The sequence below is a fragment of the Blastocystis hominis genome (genome assembly GCF_000151665.1).
Source record: "Blastocystis hominis, Singapore isolate B (sub-type 7) whole genome shotgun sequence assembly, scaffold_0".
NCBI classification, from domain to species: Eukaryota; class Bigyra; order Opalinata; family Blastocystidae; genus Blastocystis; species Blastocystis hominis.
Genome location: NW_013171815.1, coordinates 949,118 through 965,454, shown reverse-complemented (window position 1 = coordinate 965,454; position 16,337 = coordinate 949,118). Strand labels below are relative to the sequence as shown.

At 44.3% G+C, this 16,337-nt stretch overlaps 5 protein-coding genes; 2 read left to right on the top strand and 3 right to left on the bottom strand.

Moving 5' to 3' along the window:
* Nucleotides 1-3,148: 3,148 nt before the first annotated feature.
* On the top strand, nt 3,149-4,342 carry GSBLH_T00000310001 (uncharacterized protein). XM_013038496.1 has 5 exons: nt 3,149-3,329; nt 3,358-3,513; nt 3,544-3,670; nt 3,701-3,803; nt 3,841-4,342. Exons 2-5 carry the CDS (start codon nt 3,400-3,402, stop codon nt 3,998-4,000), a joined length of 504 nt encoding a protein of 167 aa, XP_012893950.1. The 5' UTR covers nt 3,149-3,329; nt 3,358-3,399; the 3' UTR covers nt 4,001-4,342.
* A 285-nt stretch (nt 4,343-4,627) lies between these two features.
* On the bottom strand, nt 4,628-5,960 carry GSBLH_T00000309001 (uncharacterized protein; the record flags this gene model as incomplete). XM_013038495.1 has 5 exons in its annotated part: nt 5,824-5,960; nt 5,731-5,793; nt 5,600-5,699; nt 4,960-5,568; nt 4,628-4,927 (listed from the first exon to the last, which is right to left on the bottom strand). The coding sequence occupies exons 1-5, from the start codon at nt 5,901-5,903 to the stop codon at nt 4,628-4,630; spliced, it is 1,152 nt and encodes a 383-aa protein (XP_012893949.1). The 5' UTR covers nt 5,904-5,960.
* A 256-nt stretch (nt 5,961-6,216) lies between these two features.
* Nucleotides 6,217-6,694, bottom strand: GSBLH_T00000308001 (uncharacterized protein). XM_013038494.1 has 4 exons: nt 6,507-6,694; nt 6,420-6,475; nt 6,337-6,388; nt 6,217-6,306 (listed from the first exon to the last, which is right to left on the bottom strand). The coding sequence occupies exons 1-4, from the start codon at nt 6,637-6,639 to the stop codon at nt 6,233-6,235; spliced, it is 315 nt and encodes a 104-aa protein (XP_012893948.1). The 5' UTR covers nt 6,640-6,694; the 3' UTR covers nt 6,217-6,232.
* Nucleotides 6,695-6,857: 163 nt separating this feature from the next.
* Nucleotides 6,858-8,152, top strand: GSBLH_T00000307001 (uncharacterized protein; the record flags this gene model as incomplete). The annotated part of the gene is made up of 6 exons (XM_013038493.1): nt 6,858-7,066; nt 7,099-7,166; nt 7,200-7,314; nt 7,344-7,409; nt 7,443-7,659; nt 7,691-8,152. The coding sequence occupies 6 exons, from the start codon at nt 6,858-6,860 to the stop codon at nt 8,150-8,152; spliced, it is 1,137 nt and encodes a 378-aa protein (XP_012893947.1).
* A 5,079-nt stretch (nt 8,153-13,231) lies between these two features.
* GSBLH_T00000306001 (uncharacterized protein) lies at nt 13,232-15,034 on the bottom strand (the record flags this gene model as incomplete). The annotated part of the gene is made up of 2 exons (XM_013038492.1): nt 13,232-14,823; nt 14,866-15,034. 2 exons carry the CDS (start codon nt 15,032-15,034, stop codon nt 13,232-13,234), a joined length of 1,761 nt encoding a protein of 586 aa, XP_012893946.1.
* Between the last annotated feature and the right edge of the window lie 1,303 nt (nt 15,035-16,337).

The following is a 16,337-nucleotide window of genomic DNA, read 5'->3' as shown; positions in this document are numbered from 1 at the left end:
GGTTGCAGAGCGGCCAAATGGAGGGAAAACAGACAGAAAGGAAGGAACTGGGCGAGTTGGTCGGGCGGCACGTGCGGTAACAGGCAATAACAGGTTTCCACGATTTTCTCCTTTTCGATTTCGCGCGTTAGCTCCTCGATGGAGACAGTTTCATTGAAAAACCGCGAGGAAATGAGATCGATGAACGGTCTATTCGTCACATGAGGAGAAAAGGAGAAACAAAATCGCGGGAAACGGGTTCTCCTCGCATGCAATCAACGCAAAACCGCGGTAAAAGGGAGCGAACGAATCGGAATGTTCGGCCAACCATTTCAACACTTCCATGGCGGACGTTTCATTGGTCAATTGGGTGCGTCGAAGCCAATCAATGTACGAATCGACGGGAATCGCGCGCGTGAGAGACGTAAAATCGCGAATCACCGCGTTATGAATCGCTACAATATCGTCTTGTCCGAAATGGGAATGAATAGAAGGGTGGAACAGAATGTTTTGTAAGAATTCGCGAAGCAAAACCGAATCTTCGGAAAGATCCGTTTGTTTGAATGCGTCCCAGAGAAGAAGCAGCGCATGGACGAGTTTGGAAGTGTATAAATCTTCGTTCTCATTGGAGAGCGAAAGGAGATTCTTTTCCAACACAGAAAGCCATCGAACTTCGCGCAACATCGACAGAAAACACGAATCCACCAGCAAAACGCGAGCGACCGTTTCCACGATTCTCCAAAGCAGCTTGGGATAAGCAAAGCGAACCGAATCATAGCAGAGCTTCCGCTCGATCCAGTTTCTACGCTTCATTCAAACCCCATCCAGCTACAGCAGCGGGAGTTTCGTGATCTGAAGCGAAACGCCCTTCGGAGAAACGAATGATCGACCGGCGTTCGGACCGGATTCGAAGATCGCGCTAGGCATGGTGGAGCGTGTTTGATTGGTTGAACAAACCCAGCCCTCCGGAAGAGGCTCCGAGCAATCGATGGAACAGTGTTCCCGAAGGAGAATAGGCTCCTCGGAGGGAGTTCGGGTGGAAGGAGGGATGAGTTGTGCGGGTTCGGAAAGGGATTGGAAGGTTCGTCCGTTGGCTGAAGGACCGAGTGAGCAGCTACGAATTGATTGGATAAAGGGATGGGAAACAGAGTTGAGAGATAAGAAGTGGAAAGCGAACCCGTAAGAACCGAAACATTGTGGATTAGAATGAGAGGCGAATCAGGTAGCTGCGAAATGGACTGCGAATCACCGCTTAGCCCTGCGCCGAGAGTGACGAAGAGTTTTTCTGTGGATTTGAAGGAGGAATAGGAGAAGGGGGAGGAAAGAGAATGCTGGTCGATAAAGAGTTGAATGGCGGTGGAAGAAATCGAAATGGTGAGCAAATGGTGAGCAAAATGGGAAGCAAAGGAAAGAGGAATGGGGAAACTTTCTCCACAGAGAGTAAGGGTGTAATGAGGGTTCGAATTGGTGGGAAAGAGAAGTCGAACCGTCAGCTTGGTGGAGCTGAGAGAAATCGTGAAGAGAGTTAGCGATTGATTGAGGAATGCTTCGTTTGGAGATACGAAGGTGAGCCAGGACTGAACGTGGATTCTGAGTGTGAGTTTTTGTTTACTCTAAATAAACGTACACGTCATTCTCGCCTATTTGAGCTTTTGGCAATGGGATACAAGGATTCTGAACAGATTCGTCGCCACAATTTCCGAAAAGAACCAAACCACCAAGAGATGGAGAGGTTTCGAGATACTGCTCGAGAAGTATACTCAATAGATCATAAATCGTGCTGGGCGTTGCTAGGAGTCAAAATCCAAGAGAAACACGTACATTCAGACAGCTCACTCTGAATAAACAGCTCCATCAGGGATCGTCCAAGCTCTTTGTTCTCTGCGATATAAGAATAGACCAGTTTTCTGTCTTCTGGAGAGAGTTCTCTGCCATGAAGATAAAACCACTCTAAGAACTTCTCAGAAGATGTACCTGTGGAGTGAGAGTTCGAAAACAATCGTACAATTCTCCTTCACTTGATCAAGGAGAGGTTGAGATTTTTCACATTCATTCTATAGATAACTCATGGGGTGACAGTCAATACCATTTCTGAGGCTAGAAACTCAAAAAATGGAAAATGTTTATTACCAAAAATCCTACCGATTTCTTCAAGATTGGATCTACTCAAAAAGGAGCAATAATGAGTTTAAAGCAAAGCCAGTTTGCCCTGGAAGTAGAACAACTCAGAAAGGTTGTGCAGGAGAATGCTGATATTGCCGATGAGGTGTCAACAAATCTTGACAATGTGGAGCAAGAATTGGGACATATAGAAGGACTTATGAAGGGTATGAAAAGCGATGTACTGCAGTATCGTTGTGCTTTGGACAAAATGAAGAAGTATAGCAAAGAGCTGGAAATTGTAGGATTTGGTGTTGATTTTTTACAAATTTAAGATTAATAAACACATGACGGCACTCAAACGCAACGGAAATCAAATCGGCAAGGATTGCATTATACGCGATCTGAAAGGGTAGATTCAGTCTTTGCTTCGTAATGCGCTAGATACTTGCATGCATTTGAGGATATCTGCACCGCTAATGCCTTTTTAAAGCAACATCCTGAACTACGCAACAGTCGTGAAACGGCCGATATGCAAGATAAGGAAATCAAAAGACTCACAGAGGAGTGCATCTCCGTGTTGCAAAAACATCTCAAGACCGATGCCGTAGCCTCCTTATCCAATTTTGATCATAGCTTCGCTACATCCCGAAAGATGGCGAGGAGCTCGATTTTTCCCAGCCCGAGAAGCTCATTAACGATTTCTTTGGCATCGCTCCCTCGACACTCTCTATCCTCAAGGAAATCACAAAGACGCTGTTCACCTGCAAGATCCAAGGGTTTGTGAACCGTTGCCGCGATTTTATGGCCATCTCCCTTCGAGGCATCATCCGCAAAGCCTTCGATTACATGCAAAACAACCACCCGTTTCTCTTTTTTTTATCAATCGTTCACCCGTAGTCGTCGCGCGTCGATCGAGATCGCAGGCTACGTGTACGACGAGATCATTCGCTACCTTCAAATCGAATACTTGCTCGCCAACGAACTCTTCCACAAGGACGAGACGCAATTCGGGAATATTCTCAACCAGGCCTTAAGCAGCGTATCTCCCTCTCCTCCTCCCTAACGCGCAGTACCTCGGAAATCTCCGCGATAGCTTTGAGGACATCGAGAAGGCGCTGAACTTGGAGATTACCAGCGACGTCAACGTCACCAGCCACATCTCCAAGCTCTGCAGCCTCGCTCACAGCTGCGCCATCTTCATCCAGTTCCTCCAGCAGGGCGAGCCGAGCTACCAGAAGCTGCTCCAGGTACCCAAAGAGCCGGTTTGTACCGCAGAAACACGCCAGTCAGGACATTCAGTACCAATGGAATCAGGCAATGGCGAAGATTCGGACTTATTGCAGCGACCTCATGAACCGTATCGTCACGCTCACGCGCTCCGACCTCTCTCTTGTCAACGACCAGGCCACCACCAGCATGCTGACCTCCACGGTAGCCGGCGATCCGCGGTTATTCATCTAGATCGTGAACTATCTGCGGTCGATTAACGGTTTTGCGAGCCAGCTGGACACTCAAGTGCTGAGTCGCTATGTGAGTCAGTTCCCCGAGCTCAGCAGCCAGACACTCTCGCACTTCGAACTGTACTGCGGTGCGGTTGAGCTGCGGATTTGATGCATAGCGTCGATGGTGTTGGCGTTGAAGCAGTATTTGATGAATTCGGGTCGGAGTTGCTTCGATCTCCCGAAATTCCGACTCTATTTGCTGGTAAACTACGCGTATATGTAGGACTCATGCAATGAATGGATGGATGAACCGCAGAATCAACGGAGCGAAGGACGGACATATCGCCTACGGGCAGTTCATCGCGGATCTTCTCCATCAGATGTACGAGCAGGAGCTGTCTACGTATCTCTCGATTTCGTTCGGATGGAGAGGGAGATTGATCGTAGATGGAGTCGACTGTATGCTTTGGCGGTGAATCAGGTCACGCCGCAATATGAGAGCGAGAAAGCGCTGACGCAGGCGAGTCGTCGCGCGATCAAAGCGATTTTCGCTGTCGGAGTGAGGGAGGATCGCGATGTGTAGGAGTGGAACAAGATCTACGAGCAGCTGGTTCCGTCGCATTTCGATTATGATATTCAAAACGCGGAGTTGAAGAACCGGATTCTGGAGGAGGTGAACAAAGCAGTGAAGGAGTATGTGACGATGTGGAACGCGTATCGCGATCTGCCTTTCTCGCTGCATCATAAGAAGTCGTATTTGACGCACCCGCCGGAGGAGGTGCGAAGTGAAGTGACGCAGCTGTTTACGTGTCCTAGTTGGCGTGTTTGTTGAACAAACTCGAGAGGCAGATAAACGAGACTGAATCGAAAGAAGATTGGAGTTACACAGGGAAAGCAGCGACACAATATTCTCTTTCCCCAGTTGCGAGTTATCAGAAGTGATCGAGACGGAGATCTTGTTGGCGTAGCACATCACAGAGCAGTGCACTTCTTCGTTCCCGATCGGAGGAACCAGATTCGTAATCGACGTGACCGGGTTTCCCTGCATCCGCACGACTTCTTTGGGACCCGGAATCACAGACACGGAGAAGCTTCCTCTCCTCCTACCCCTCACTTCGATCCAACAAACAATACATAAAGGAAGAGAAGCAGCGATCGCCGCACACGCGAGGCATCCAGCCCCAGTATCGCAGCCATCGCTGAATAACCGACGCCTCTTCGCTGTTGCTCTTCAGCCACATTTGGTGATGCATGAACATCGCGCAGTCCCACGCGCTCTCGCGTCCAAAGGGGAGATCGAGAACGAGAGCGGTGAGGTCGCGATTGCTGAGCGGAGTCGCGGTCGACGACTGAATGGGCGTGTAAATGAGATCGGTTCCTTTTCGATTCACCCACAACAAACTCTACGAATCGCGAGCGAACAGACTTTGAATACATGAAGAGATTTCGCTTTTTTCTGTTGAAGCAGAGGCGTTAAGAAGGAATGAATCGAGAAGAATAAGCTTCCCAGGATCGCATCATTCAAAGTCAAATCGTGCTCGCTCAATGCACCGAGCTCGTCGATCTTCACGTCCATCGTTCGCGACTCCACGCATCGTTCCCTCGGCGCATCGACATACTTTTTATTTCGCAGCGGATTCGGTTCGTCCTTCTTCGTACAAATCAGTCTCCAATAGCTTGCCGTTCGCGACGACTTGAATCCGCAGTGCTTCGGGACTTTCTTCGAAAGAACGGAGGGATGCATGGCCATCTCTTGCTCGCTTGAAACCATCACGATGGGGGTTTCGTTCACCATTTCGGTTCGGAGCGTTTCCTCGATGCCGTCTGCGCTCTCTGAAGAGCTGCAAGAGGAGCGGAGGAGAACATCGGTGTCGATCAGCTCCGAGTTGTTCTGCGCCTCTGTTAAGAACATTTGCAGAAGGGAAATGCCATCGGTGAGGCAGCAATGGTAGCGGAACAAAATGGCTGAAGATCCTTCCGAACTGCCGATCAGGTTGGAGAAGATGATCACTCGCCAGAGAGGTAGCTCGATGGGGAGTGTTTCCTAAAAATGAATGGAGGTGGAGGGTGGCTACGAGCGAAAAGTCTCTACTGTATTGATGGATGTTTTCCATCGTGATTGGCTCATCCACGCAGAACACATGATTGGTTATATCAAAAGTGCTATTTTCGTCACTATGACATGAACTATACACACAGTCAATACTAATAGCTCCACAAGAATCGTCTCTTCTTAATTGGATAAATAAAAATGGGGTAATTGGCAAGTCTATACTGGAAACAAGAGAGCAGAACCAACACGACGGACCACTTCTTCAAGAACGACTCATACGTCACTTGATTTTGGAAGGTGACGATGTCTTGCGTCACTGTGGCCATTCCATTCTTTTTTGAGGTGAGAAAATTAATTCCAATGCTGTCGACCCACTTAACTTTCTGGAAATAAAGGAATGGACAAAATCCAACTCTACTGCGAATCGCGATGATTCCGATAACCAGAAGGATAAATCCGGCGATTCCACCTCCGATTCCAGCGCCAACGATAACAAGAAAGGTCATTGTTTGTCTATGAGATCAAAGCGCGAAGCAATCATGATCCCTGGACAGGGGATCTATTTCTTTTCAAAATTATATTGTTCATGAGCAAAAGGGATTCAAGCCAAAAGCAATTCTATCAAGAAACAAACAATCCACAATGACTCCCAAGACTACTGTGAACCACCTAAGCTGTGCTGGATAATTCGAGCCGTCGCTTCAGTGTCAATACGCATAGAAGGCTTTTCTAGTTCTTACGACAAGACAGTAAGCAAACGTTTTCCTTCGACCACCTCTCTCACCTTTTCTTTATATTTCTCCAGTCGCTCCTAAGATGAAGAACATCCGACACAGTCTTACCATTTCGCGTTTAATAGGATGATTTTCGACATCGACGCCCTTACTTCTCAAATATGCTACGAATTACGAACCGAAGTTTAAAGTTACAGTAAAACAGGTTGATGGAGATTTCTGCCATCATTAAATGCATCTGAGCGGATTCCAGGTAAGACATGTCCGTCATCCTCTCGGTTAAGCTTTTATCCGTAACTCCTTCAACGACCGAATTTATTTGCACCATCACTTGCTGCAGCTGCTTTAGGTTATTGCAGACCGATATCAGTTCATTGTCGTCCATGATGAAGGAAATAATGGCCAACTTCGAATTCAAATTTATGCAAAAACGAATAGGAAAGGAGTAGAAGACGCGAGTAGCACAAACCGCCAACTGTTTCCTTTCACTACAGAAGGTCATAATTCTCTCTGTAAACAAGCAACGCTGATTCGCAAGAACAGAACATGAATTGTGGGCGCCACTCCTTCAAAACTCATACCCTCATCATTTTTCTGGATTACCATTATCGTTATTATCATAGAATGTACGGTGAAAAGGTAAAGATCGCTTTGGTGGTTGCTTCCTATTTCGTTGTGTCCATCTCGATGGTTCTGATGAACAAGTTTTTATTAGCTAAAGAGGAGAGCATACCGGCTCCTTTTTTTGTGACTTGGTATGGAGGATGGTTTGCGTGCTAATCTGAAGGTACCAGTGTGTTTTAACAGCTATTATTTGTTGGGCTCTGGGACTATGCGGAAAGGCTTCTAGTGAGTGTAGGTGGATGTAGGAGCATTGCTAATTCCTAGCGTCGTTCATTCACCAATTCCCTGAGCAGTATTATGATATTGGAACAGCGTTCCGTATTCTTCCTCTTTCACTCATTTTCGTCGGTATGATTACCTTTAATAACCTCTGTCTCAAGTTTGCATTTTGTTACGTTGTTACCCTAGGTATGTGAACGTTTCATTCTACCTGGTGGCTCGGTCTCTGACCATTGTATTCAATGTTGTTTTGTCGTAAGAATTGTGTGCGGTCCGTCATTTTCTCAGTTACTTGTTCCTCGGGATTAAAACCTCTCTGGCAGTCATCACGTGCTGTGCCATTGTAATCTTTGGCTTTTACATCGGTTCGGATGGCGAGGTCAATTTCTCCCTGATCGGTACCGTCTTCGGAGTTCTGTCCTCCCTCTTCGTCTCCCTGAACAGCATTTACACCAAGAAGATGATCCCCATCGTCGACAACAACAGCTGGAAGCTGTGCTTTTACGTATCCGCGATCTTCGCCGTCTAATCCGCAGAACAACATGAACTCGACGATCCTGTTCATCCCTCTGATCCTCGCTTTCGAGCGAGGCATCATCCTCGAGCACATCAAAGCCTTCGCCTCGCCCATTTTCTGGACCGTCATGAACGCTGCCGGCATCTTCGGCTTCCTGATCGGCATCGTTACGATCGCTCAGATCAGTTTGACCTCGCCGTTGACCCACAACATCTCCGGAACCGCGAAGGCCTGCGTCCAGACCATCGTCGCCGTGGTGTTCCTGGGCGATAAGCTGTCGCTCCGCTCGGCGTTCGGTACGTTCTTGGTGCTGTTCGGCACGTTCTTGTATTCGCTGGTGCGCAGCCGCGAGATGGATCTGGAGAAGGCGAAGAAGAAGGCGCAGGCGGATGAGGCTTTTGTGAACGAGAACTCGGACGCGGTTGGATCGGATACGAAGGACACGGAGGTGAAGCCGCTGCTGAGTCGGAAGGAGCAGTAATTGTGTGGATGTTTTGCGTGTTTGTGGAACAAAGAGGACACACGAGTTTGATTCCGTAGGTGACGCGGATAATTTGAGCGAGATGCCACATGGGGTCGGTTTTGTTGTAGGATTTGGACATGAGAGTACGGAAGTGGGGGATCTCGACGCAGAACTCGGAGAGAAACACGTAGTAGTTGTATTCTAGAAAGAGAGGCAAGGAAATGGATACTGAGAGAAATGAGACGATTTAAGAGTTCTTCTTTGTTATACCCATAGTTTATAAAGTAGGGATGAAAGATTGGGTTCATTGCGGAGCGACGAATCACCGCATACCTACGTCTCATCGCTTTTTCTCTTCCTCTACGGCTCCATTTCGTGATCGGCTCGGTAGTAGACCACTCTTCGACTCTGCGTCCACATCAACCTGTTGATATCGATGATTTTCTACATCGCAATCTCTCCCATTCCACACATGACGCCCCGTAGGATGCGGAACGATCCGCTTCGCTCGATACATGTCCACTAATTCCTGCTTGTTGTGAGGAACGAGATCCCAGCTACAAATTATTTCTACCCTTCTTTTCTACATCCACGAACAGTTTCCAGTCTTGTAGCAGTCCGTGTGATTAATTGTCCGCTCGGACATCAGAAACGACTTGAGAATAAAAACGGTTTTGGGGTTTCGCAGCAAGTCCTTATGTAAAAGAATGGTATCGTACAGCGTGTCAGACGCAAACACATCGATGTCACTCACATAATAGTGCGTCGTTTCGATGGATTCAATGGCTAAATCACGCAGAACGTTAATAGGAAAGATCGTCTCGTTGGAATAGAGAGGCTTCACCGGATCGAAATAGATACTGCGGTAGGGAGTATCGACTTTGTCTTTTACAATATAAAGAATGAATTTGATGCGTTGATAGGAAGAGTAATCATTGATGAGTTGTTTCACTTCTGGAATATCTCGTTCATGCAAGAAGATTGCCATGTTAATGCGATGTTTCCACCGTTTCATCAGATAAGGAAGCCTGTCCTTGCGGTTCAGCGTCAGAATCGTGATTAACGTAACATCATCGAAATCTTTGTCAAGATCTATAATATGAAGAGTACGGGACTATGCTACAGGGCTCTCGTCGAAAGGTGGAACACATGCTCTTTCCAGAATCATAAAGAACCACATAAAAAACTTGACAATGAGAAAATACAGCACTACTATGACATGTGAACAGCATATTATTTTTGTTTTCTTGGAAAAACGAAAACAAATCTACATAACACAAAAGAGCCAAACAAACCATCAGCAGAGTCACACTTCTTTTCTAGATAGGTATTAAGTTCATAGGGTACAAGTTGATGAAAACACACTTTCTCATTACTCATGTGGCCAATATCACTTCTTTTACTGATCTTCTTGACATAGGCGTTGTATCTACCATATTGCCTGTCATATGAGTCAAAGTCTTCCACATTCTAAGAATTACAAATATGAGATAACTTAACCTCATATTTTGGTTGTAGCATGATAGACTTACTACGTCGATTAATCAACATGGCTGTATTTGAAAACAGCACTCCTACTAAAAGAATGCAAATCAAGATGACTTGGATGGCCATGAACTACTCTAAAAAGTTAATAACTAAATGGAACAATAAATACTAAAATATAGTATGGTCTTAAGGATGTTGTGGTAATATGTTGAATCGATCAAATGCTGTGTAAATGAATAATAAAAGGTAAATCAAGAAAATATGTTGAATTTTAAAAGATGAAAAGATGTGAGGGTAATCAGATTTCATTTAGGATTTCTATATGCAAATTGAGATATGCAGAGCATGAGCTTGTGTAAAAAAGTGAAACAAGAGACTCAAGTAATCACTAAAAGGAACAACAAGTCGATTACACATTTATGTTTATTATTGTGATTATTATTGTTGTTGTTCTATGTTTTTATGTTACAAGAAAATGGCTGAACTTTCGACTAAACTAATTACGATTTAAATTTAAAAACACTTCCACCATTATATGTATTACATCTGGTATATTTTTGAGAATAAAAAAATATAGATTATCCAACATATTATTATTTTTACTGGAAAAGTGAAATTCCTGTGAAATACTTTTAAGGAATTGGAACCGTTGTATCAAGAAATGAATATGTGAGTGTGAATATACCATCACACTACTTGTTTTAGATCCTGTAACATCTCCAATAATTCTTATGAGAATACCAATGATTAGAAACAAATGAATTATTCAATGATGTGATGTAATAGATTGATTGTGTGTGATGTTTCCAGTAGGTCCAGAACTTGTGATTGTTGTACCTGATAAATTACTAGTAGTAACGATATGTGTAGTTCAGCTATTACATTAAAAGGATAATAAATACTAATTCTGTTATTATATACTACTGCTGGATTATCTATATTGATAGATCAATCAAAATTGATCATACAATACAATCATGTAAGGGATTCTAATGGATATCAACATCTTCATAAGAAAAGGATTTTAATGACTAAAGTGCTTAAACAATATGTTTTTAATTTGAATGAACATGACAATTTGTGAAATCGCACACTTATCATTCTTTTGCGGATAATCATGTTCCAGTCTTGTTGAAAACAAACACCAAGTTCTATAGCAGATAACTGTTGCAATTCTAGAAGCACTTACATTCATGGAAGAGTTCCGCAAACATCCAAAGAAGACCAAAGACTCCCGCGATCATAAGCAAAAACATAATCAAGCAATAAATGATTTCCACAGTTCTTTTAACATATTTCCAATTCCCAAAAGCAATTAAAATAAATAAAGCTAAAGCGCATAAACCTATATTAATTCCCATTATCCACAATATTATCTTACGTATAATTTTCTCAAAACAATCATATGTACATTCACAATCCCTTTTATTATCTTCTTTTGACTCTATTGAAAGACTCCCAGTCTTAATTTTCTTTTTATAGATTGGAACATATTCAAAGTCTGACTCTTTTCTATACCTTCCACTGAATGTTTCTTCCCCGTTTTTAAACACTTTCATTTTATGACCATTGAATTCCTTTAGTAATTCTGTTTCTTTACCATGTTCCCATCTGCTTATCTTACTAATTTCGCCATCACAATACATATAACATATTCCATGGTTCAAGCCATTATTATCTATTTGAAATAGTGAAACCATTTTGCCATTTTCATCTTTTTCATCCCAGTAGTTTGAACCATCCGATCTCAGCTTGATATTGGGTGCTCGACGACCATTTCTATAAAATCCTTCATAAATTGTACTTCCATCTTTACTATATTCCACTCCTGGACCATTTCGATAACCTTCATGCAACAATCCAGAGAAATAGATATCTCCGGACCTATAATACAATTTACATATACCATTAGCAACACCTTCCTGATAAGTCAAACTTGCTACAACTCGATTATCATAATCATAAAGAAACGCCGTTCCATCCAATATTCCAATCTTTTGACTTGCTTTTAGGGTATAACCGTGATGAGGGCTACCGATTTGACAAATGGCCTTATTCTCATTTATATCTAGATTAATAATTGGAAATTCGCTTGAAATGCAATTGTTCCATATATCAGTGCTTTCTTCATTGATATCAACAGTAACACTAATTATAGGTGTATTCTCCTCACTAATAGGATTTGGTTTTTTATATAATTCCATTATATATAATAATATCAAGTAAATAGTGCAAATAGCCAAAAAGAAAACGAATCCATAGAAAATGACTCTAAATTCTTGAGAATAATTGGAATTCCCAAAATTGTTCCTATTTCGTAGAATCCAATCTATTTTACTACACTACGATAACTATTATCAATAATGTTCCATATTCCATATTTATCCTCCACCTCCATTATCAAATAGTGTTTGAAACAAACCGAAGCAAATCAAAACAAATTGAACTTAAATCAGTAGTAGTAGGGAAATGGCGCATAAAGCGCGGTAAATATTTCGGCTTTTTTTCGGCCAAAGTTGCCCTTCAGACCCCCTCAACTGCATGCCCGTCGTCCAAAGTCACCCCTCAAACCCTAACTTCCATAGCTCATCATGACTCACTTTGGTCAACCTGTAATTTTTGGCTTTCATAAGAAATAAGGGTCGAAAAAATAACCTTAGCCTACTTGCCTACCTCGAGAACCATGGCGCATAAAGCGCGAAAACCTTTTCGGCCATTTTCTTCCAATGTGGTAATTGTCTGCCCTTTATACACTGTTTGATAAAGAAAACAAAGTAAAAACAACATTTCCTTTACAGAGGGGCATTACATGTCCTTCAATCGGTAATGTCCAAACGCAAGTGTGTGCACGTTGTCGTCCAAGATCCATCGCTTGTTATCCGTGCACGTCATAAGGGTCTTGGTCTGCTCCTTCGTGCTGATATCGAAGGCCTGGTTGTTGATGCGTTTGAAGCTGCCTTCGATCACTGCATCTTTCTTCTTCTCTGCCTCAAGGACACGCTTGTACAAGTCGATGTTCTTCACGCTCATCCTCTCACCATCGATCACCACATTGCGAGGAACTCCCTTTGCTGCGTTGTGTATCACATGCTTCTCATCAACCAGACAGTACATCTTCGGTCTCAATCCCACGAACTCCGTGATGCGATGTCCGTTGTGCTCGTCCTTGAAGATAGGACCAGGCAACTTCTTGTTGAAGTTGAGGAACGATTCCAATGAAGGGAACTTGCTCTTGTCCACCTCATGCTCGTAATACTTCACGAGTTCTCCATAGAAGTAGCTCGTGTTATCCAATTCCGAGAAGTCGAACGATTTGTACATATCACACATCTTGTGAACGATGTTAGCGCGATCGTGCAGTTGCACGATGAGTGAGTTCGTGTCCTGTCCCAACAGCTCCACGTTATCAAATGTCGTCTTGAGCACGTTGTAGTAGAAATCATAGATGATGTGCTTGGACATGTCGAGAATGGCAAACCCGATGAAGAATGGCTTCTCCACCCTGCGCACCAGTGTATACAGCTTGATGCCGATGAGATTCTCGGAATACATGGTTGTCCCGGCGATCATATCGTACCCATGCTTCTGAATGATGGCTTCACGTTCATTCTATGTGTTAGCGAACTTCACTTTCATCCATTTCAATCCAGTCTCCACGAATTTGCCATAGGTGGAGTTTGCCAACAGCTTGTACAGGTTCTTCTCCACAGTGGTCTTGGACTTCGCTCGTTTCTCACTCAGCATGTTCACGTACTCGAAGATAAATGGTACCTGCTTGAATCGAATGAGATGGTGAATGTGCGTGACACGATATCCCTGTTGAATGCCCAGTTGCAACAGTGAGTAATGCACGAGATACTTTTGACGAGGTACAAGATCGCAGATGAGCTTCGGTGTATTCACCTCTTTCACTTTGTCCACAATGTCGTTCTTCTCAGCGTACTTCTTGATTCCATCAGAGTACATACCTGCCTTCTGTACGGGGAAGAATGACAGATCATTGAACTTGTCGTGCAGCTCCACTGGTGCCTCGATGTCACACTCGACGAAGAATCCATACTTGCCGAACGTCTTGAGTGATTGAACCCATCCATTCGGGTCACGATTGATCTTCTCCATCACTTCTCGTCGCTCGGGTACACCCACCAACTCATAAGGCATCATGCGATGCATGGCTCCACCGTACAGGTTGTTGGCGTCCAGGTAGTAGATGCCTTGGGACGACGTTGTTTGCTCCTTGTTGTCAATGTCAACCTTGGCATGTCGTTTCACGATCTGAGTGATACCTCCTCGCAGGTTCTTCAACAATCGCATGAAGTCATCGATATCATTTGTCTCCATCAATCGAATGCCCTTGCTCTCATAGAACTCGCCCATGCGGTTCATGAACACATTTACGAGTTGTTTCTCGGCGAGTCCCTCGTTTGCGTTAATGCGCATGATGTACTGAGCCCATTTCCTTGCGAGGGTGATGAGGCTACTCTCACTATGATCGCCCTCCATTGTCACCTTCAAGAAGAGCGAATAGGCCATTTGCGGTGCTGTGATGTAATGCATTGGATCAACACCGAATGCATTCAGTGTGGTGTTTCGGAAATGCTCGAATGCATCAACCATGAGAGTCACATCGAGTACATTGTACAATTCGTAGTATTCACCCCATATCTTGATATCGAAGGTCTTCCACAGCTTCACCATGTGATCATATTCGTCTTGAGGCATCATCTCTCCCTTCATATCATCAATGCATTGCTCACGAGAAGGAATGACTGTATTGTTCATCGTCTCGTACGACTTGATGAGACTGTAGAACATGGGTTCTTTCCGTGTCAACAAATCGATGTATTCGTCACTCCATTGCTTACCTCGAGACTCGCAGTACTTGCATAGTTGTTGTTTGGTGTGCACATAGAGGTCCAAGTTCCCTCCAAGTGTCTGTGCCACAATGGAACGCAGTGGACTGCTGATGAGCTTCGACGAGTCCTTGAATTGAATGCCGTTGTACTCAATCTGCATTTCCTTGTCCTCAGTGGTTGGAATGACTTCGAGATTCCCGCCAGGCATCGTCGCGATAAGCTTCATGATGAATGTGAAATCGTAGTGAGACCCATTGTGGAAGTAAACCGGCAAACGATAGTTCTTCTTGTTGAATGAGAGTTGTAGGTTACACTTGGTACAACAGGTGCAGATGTACTGTCCGGCTTCGAAGTGGCGTACTTCTCCCTTTCCTGTGGTGTATACACCTGTCACATGTGCGTGATGTCTAACCTTGTCGTTCTCCAGTTTCTTGTGGCAGAAGGGACACACGGTTGTTGCACGAAAGTCCTTCTCGGCCTTCGATGTGCTCTCCAATGGCAATTCATTGAATAGATATGTTTTCACACTCCCTTGCAATTGCACGAGATACTCCATGAAAGGACGAAGCTCTTCTTCGCTCTCGTGTTGTGTATGGAAGATTCTCAGCTGAGTATCAATGGCTGGAATGCGTGACTCGGTTAGACATGATAACATGATCGGCTTGTGTCTGTTCTTGTCATCAATGGCTGACTCGAAGTCAGCGTACACGACGACCGGTGCTGGCATTTCGTATCTCTGGTTGGTGAATCGTAACCGAGTCTCCTCGTTCGACAACTCGTACTGATCGCTCTCATCGACGAGTTCACGATGTGCTTGTACTTCGTGAGCATGAACGGCTTTGCGAGATCCGAAGAAGTCGTCACAGAATCTGCATTTCACGTTTCTTGCGAGATGTCTATTCTTCACATCACTCTGACGAAAGATACGATGTTTGAAATCGCTCAAGTCCTTGATGTACAAGAAGTGCTTGGGAGTATCCTCAGGTTGATTCAGGTTGTTCAAGATGCAGAGGGATAGAGGGGAACGTGATTTCTCCTTACCTTTGTACACTAGATCGCATGTGAATAAATCGAATTGCTCCTTCGTCTTATCGGTGTATCCAGGTAAAAGTGTGACTTCGAAGACATTGAGTAATACTTTCAACAATGCTTCCAATAAGGCGAATTTCTCTTCACTCGCATTGAAGGGTGCATTGTCGCGAATGCCCATTGCCTCCTCCACCTCGTGAATTGTCACTCCGAACACCTTGTACTTATCAGGTTGTTTCCACCACTTGTTGTATACGGTTGCATCACCTATCTTCCGATTTGCAATGATTTTGTGTCCGCCTTCACTCGCTAGGATGAGACACCTCTGCAGGCACTTGTTGTCATTGATATTGGGATTGTATGCCATGCGTCCAATGACAGCAGGTGTATGATACTGGTATCCAATGAATGTGCGAAGAGGGAACATTTCGACATGGAATCCGATCCATCCATGGTAGATAAAAACCACTTCCTTCGGTTTCTTGTTCTTCCACGGAGTTTTTGTACCATCTGAGGTAGTCCTCGATCCATTCGTCAATACGATCTCGGCGAACGATGCGGAGGTGTCTCAATCGATCATCGGTGAGGTTGAAAATCTTGGGATCTCCGTCATGTGTCCACATGAGATTGTATGCCATGATGGTGACGAAGCACTGGTTGTACTCGCGCATACCAGTCATGATAAACTTCTTCAGGATTTCATTGAACTCACCGCTTTCATCGAATACGAGGTTAATTGGTTCCACTTCCTCATCGCTCTTTGCATCCGGTAGTCGAACCAACAGTCTCTTGTCATCATCGTTATTGAGATGAAAGTATTTCTTCGTATT

What these genes read in the sequence shown, in the direction of transcription:
- GSBLH_T00000310001 (XM_013038496.1), top strand. Translation starts at nt 3,400, where the DNA reads ATGGCGAAGATTCGGACTTATTGCAGCGACCTCATGAACCGTATCGTC. An exon ending in GCACTTCGAACTGTACTGCG is followed by an intron (nt 3,671 to 3,700) that starts GTGCGGTTGAGC and finishes TTTGATGCATAG; the next exon opens with CGTCGATGGTGTTGGCGTTG. An exon ending in CTGGTAAACTACGCGTATAT is followed by an intron (nt 3,804 to 3,840) that starts GTAGGACTCATG and finishes GATGAACCGCAG; the next exon opens with AATCAACGGAGCGAAGGACG.
- GSBLH_T00000308001 (XM_013038494.1), bottom strand. Translation starts at nt 6,639, where the DNA reads ATGGTGCAAATAAATTCGGTCGTTGAAGGAGTTACGGATAAAAGCTTA. An exon ending in ATCCTATTAAACGCGAAATG is followed by an intron (nt 6,389 to 6,419) that starts GTAAGACTGTGT and finishes TCTTCATCTTAG; the next exon opens with GAGCGACTGGAGAAATATAA. An exon ending in AGAGGTGGTCGAAGGAAAAC is followed by an intron (nt 6,307 to 6,336) that starts GTTTGCTTACTG and finishes CGTAAGAACTAG; the next exon opens with AAAAGCCTTCTATGCGTATT.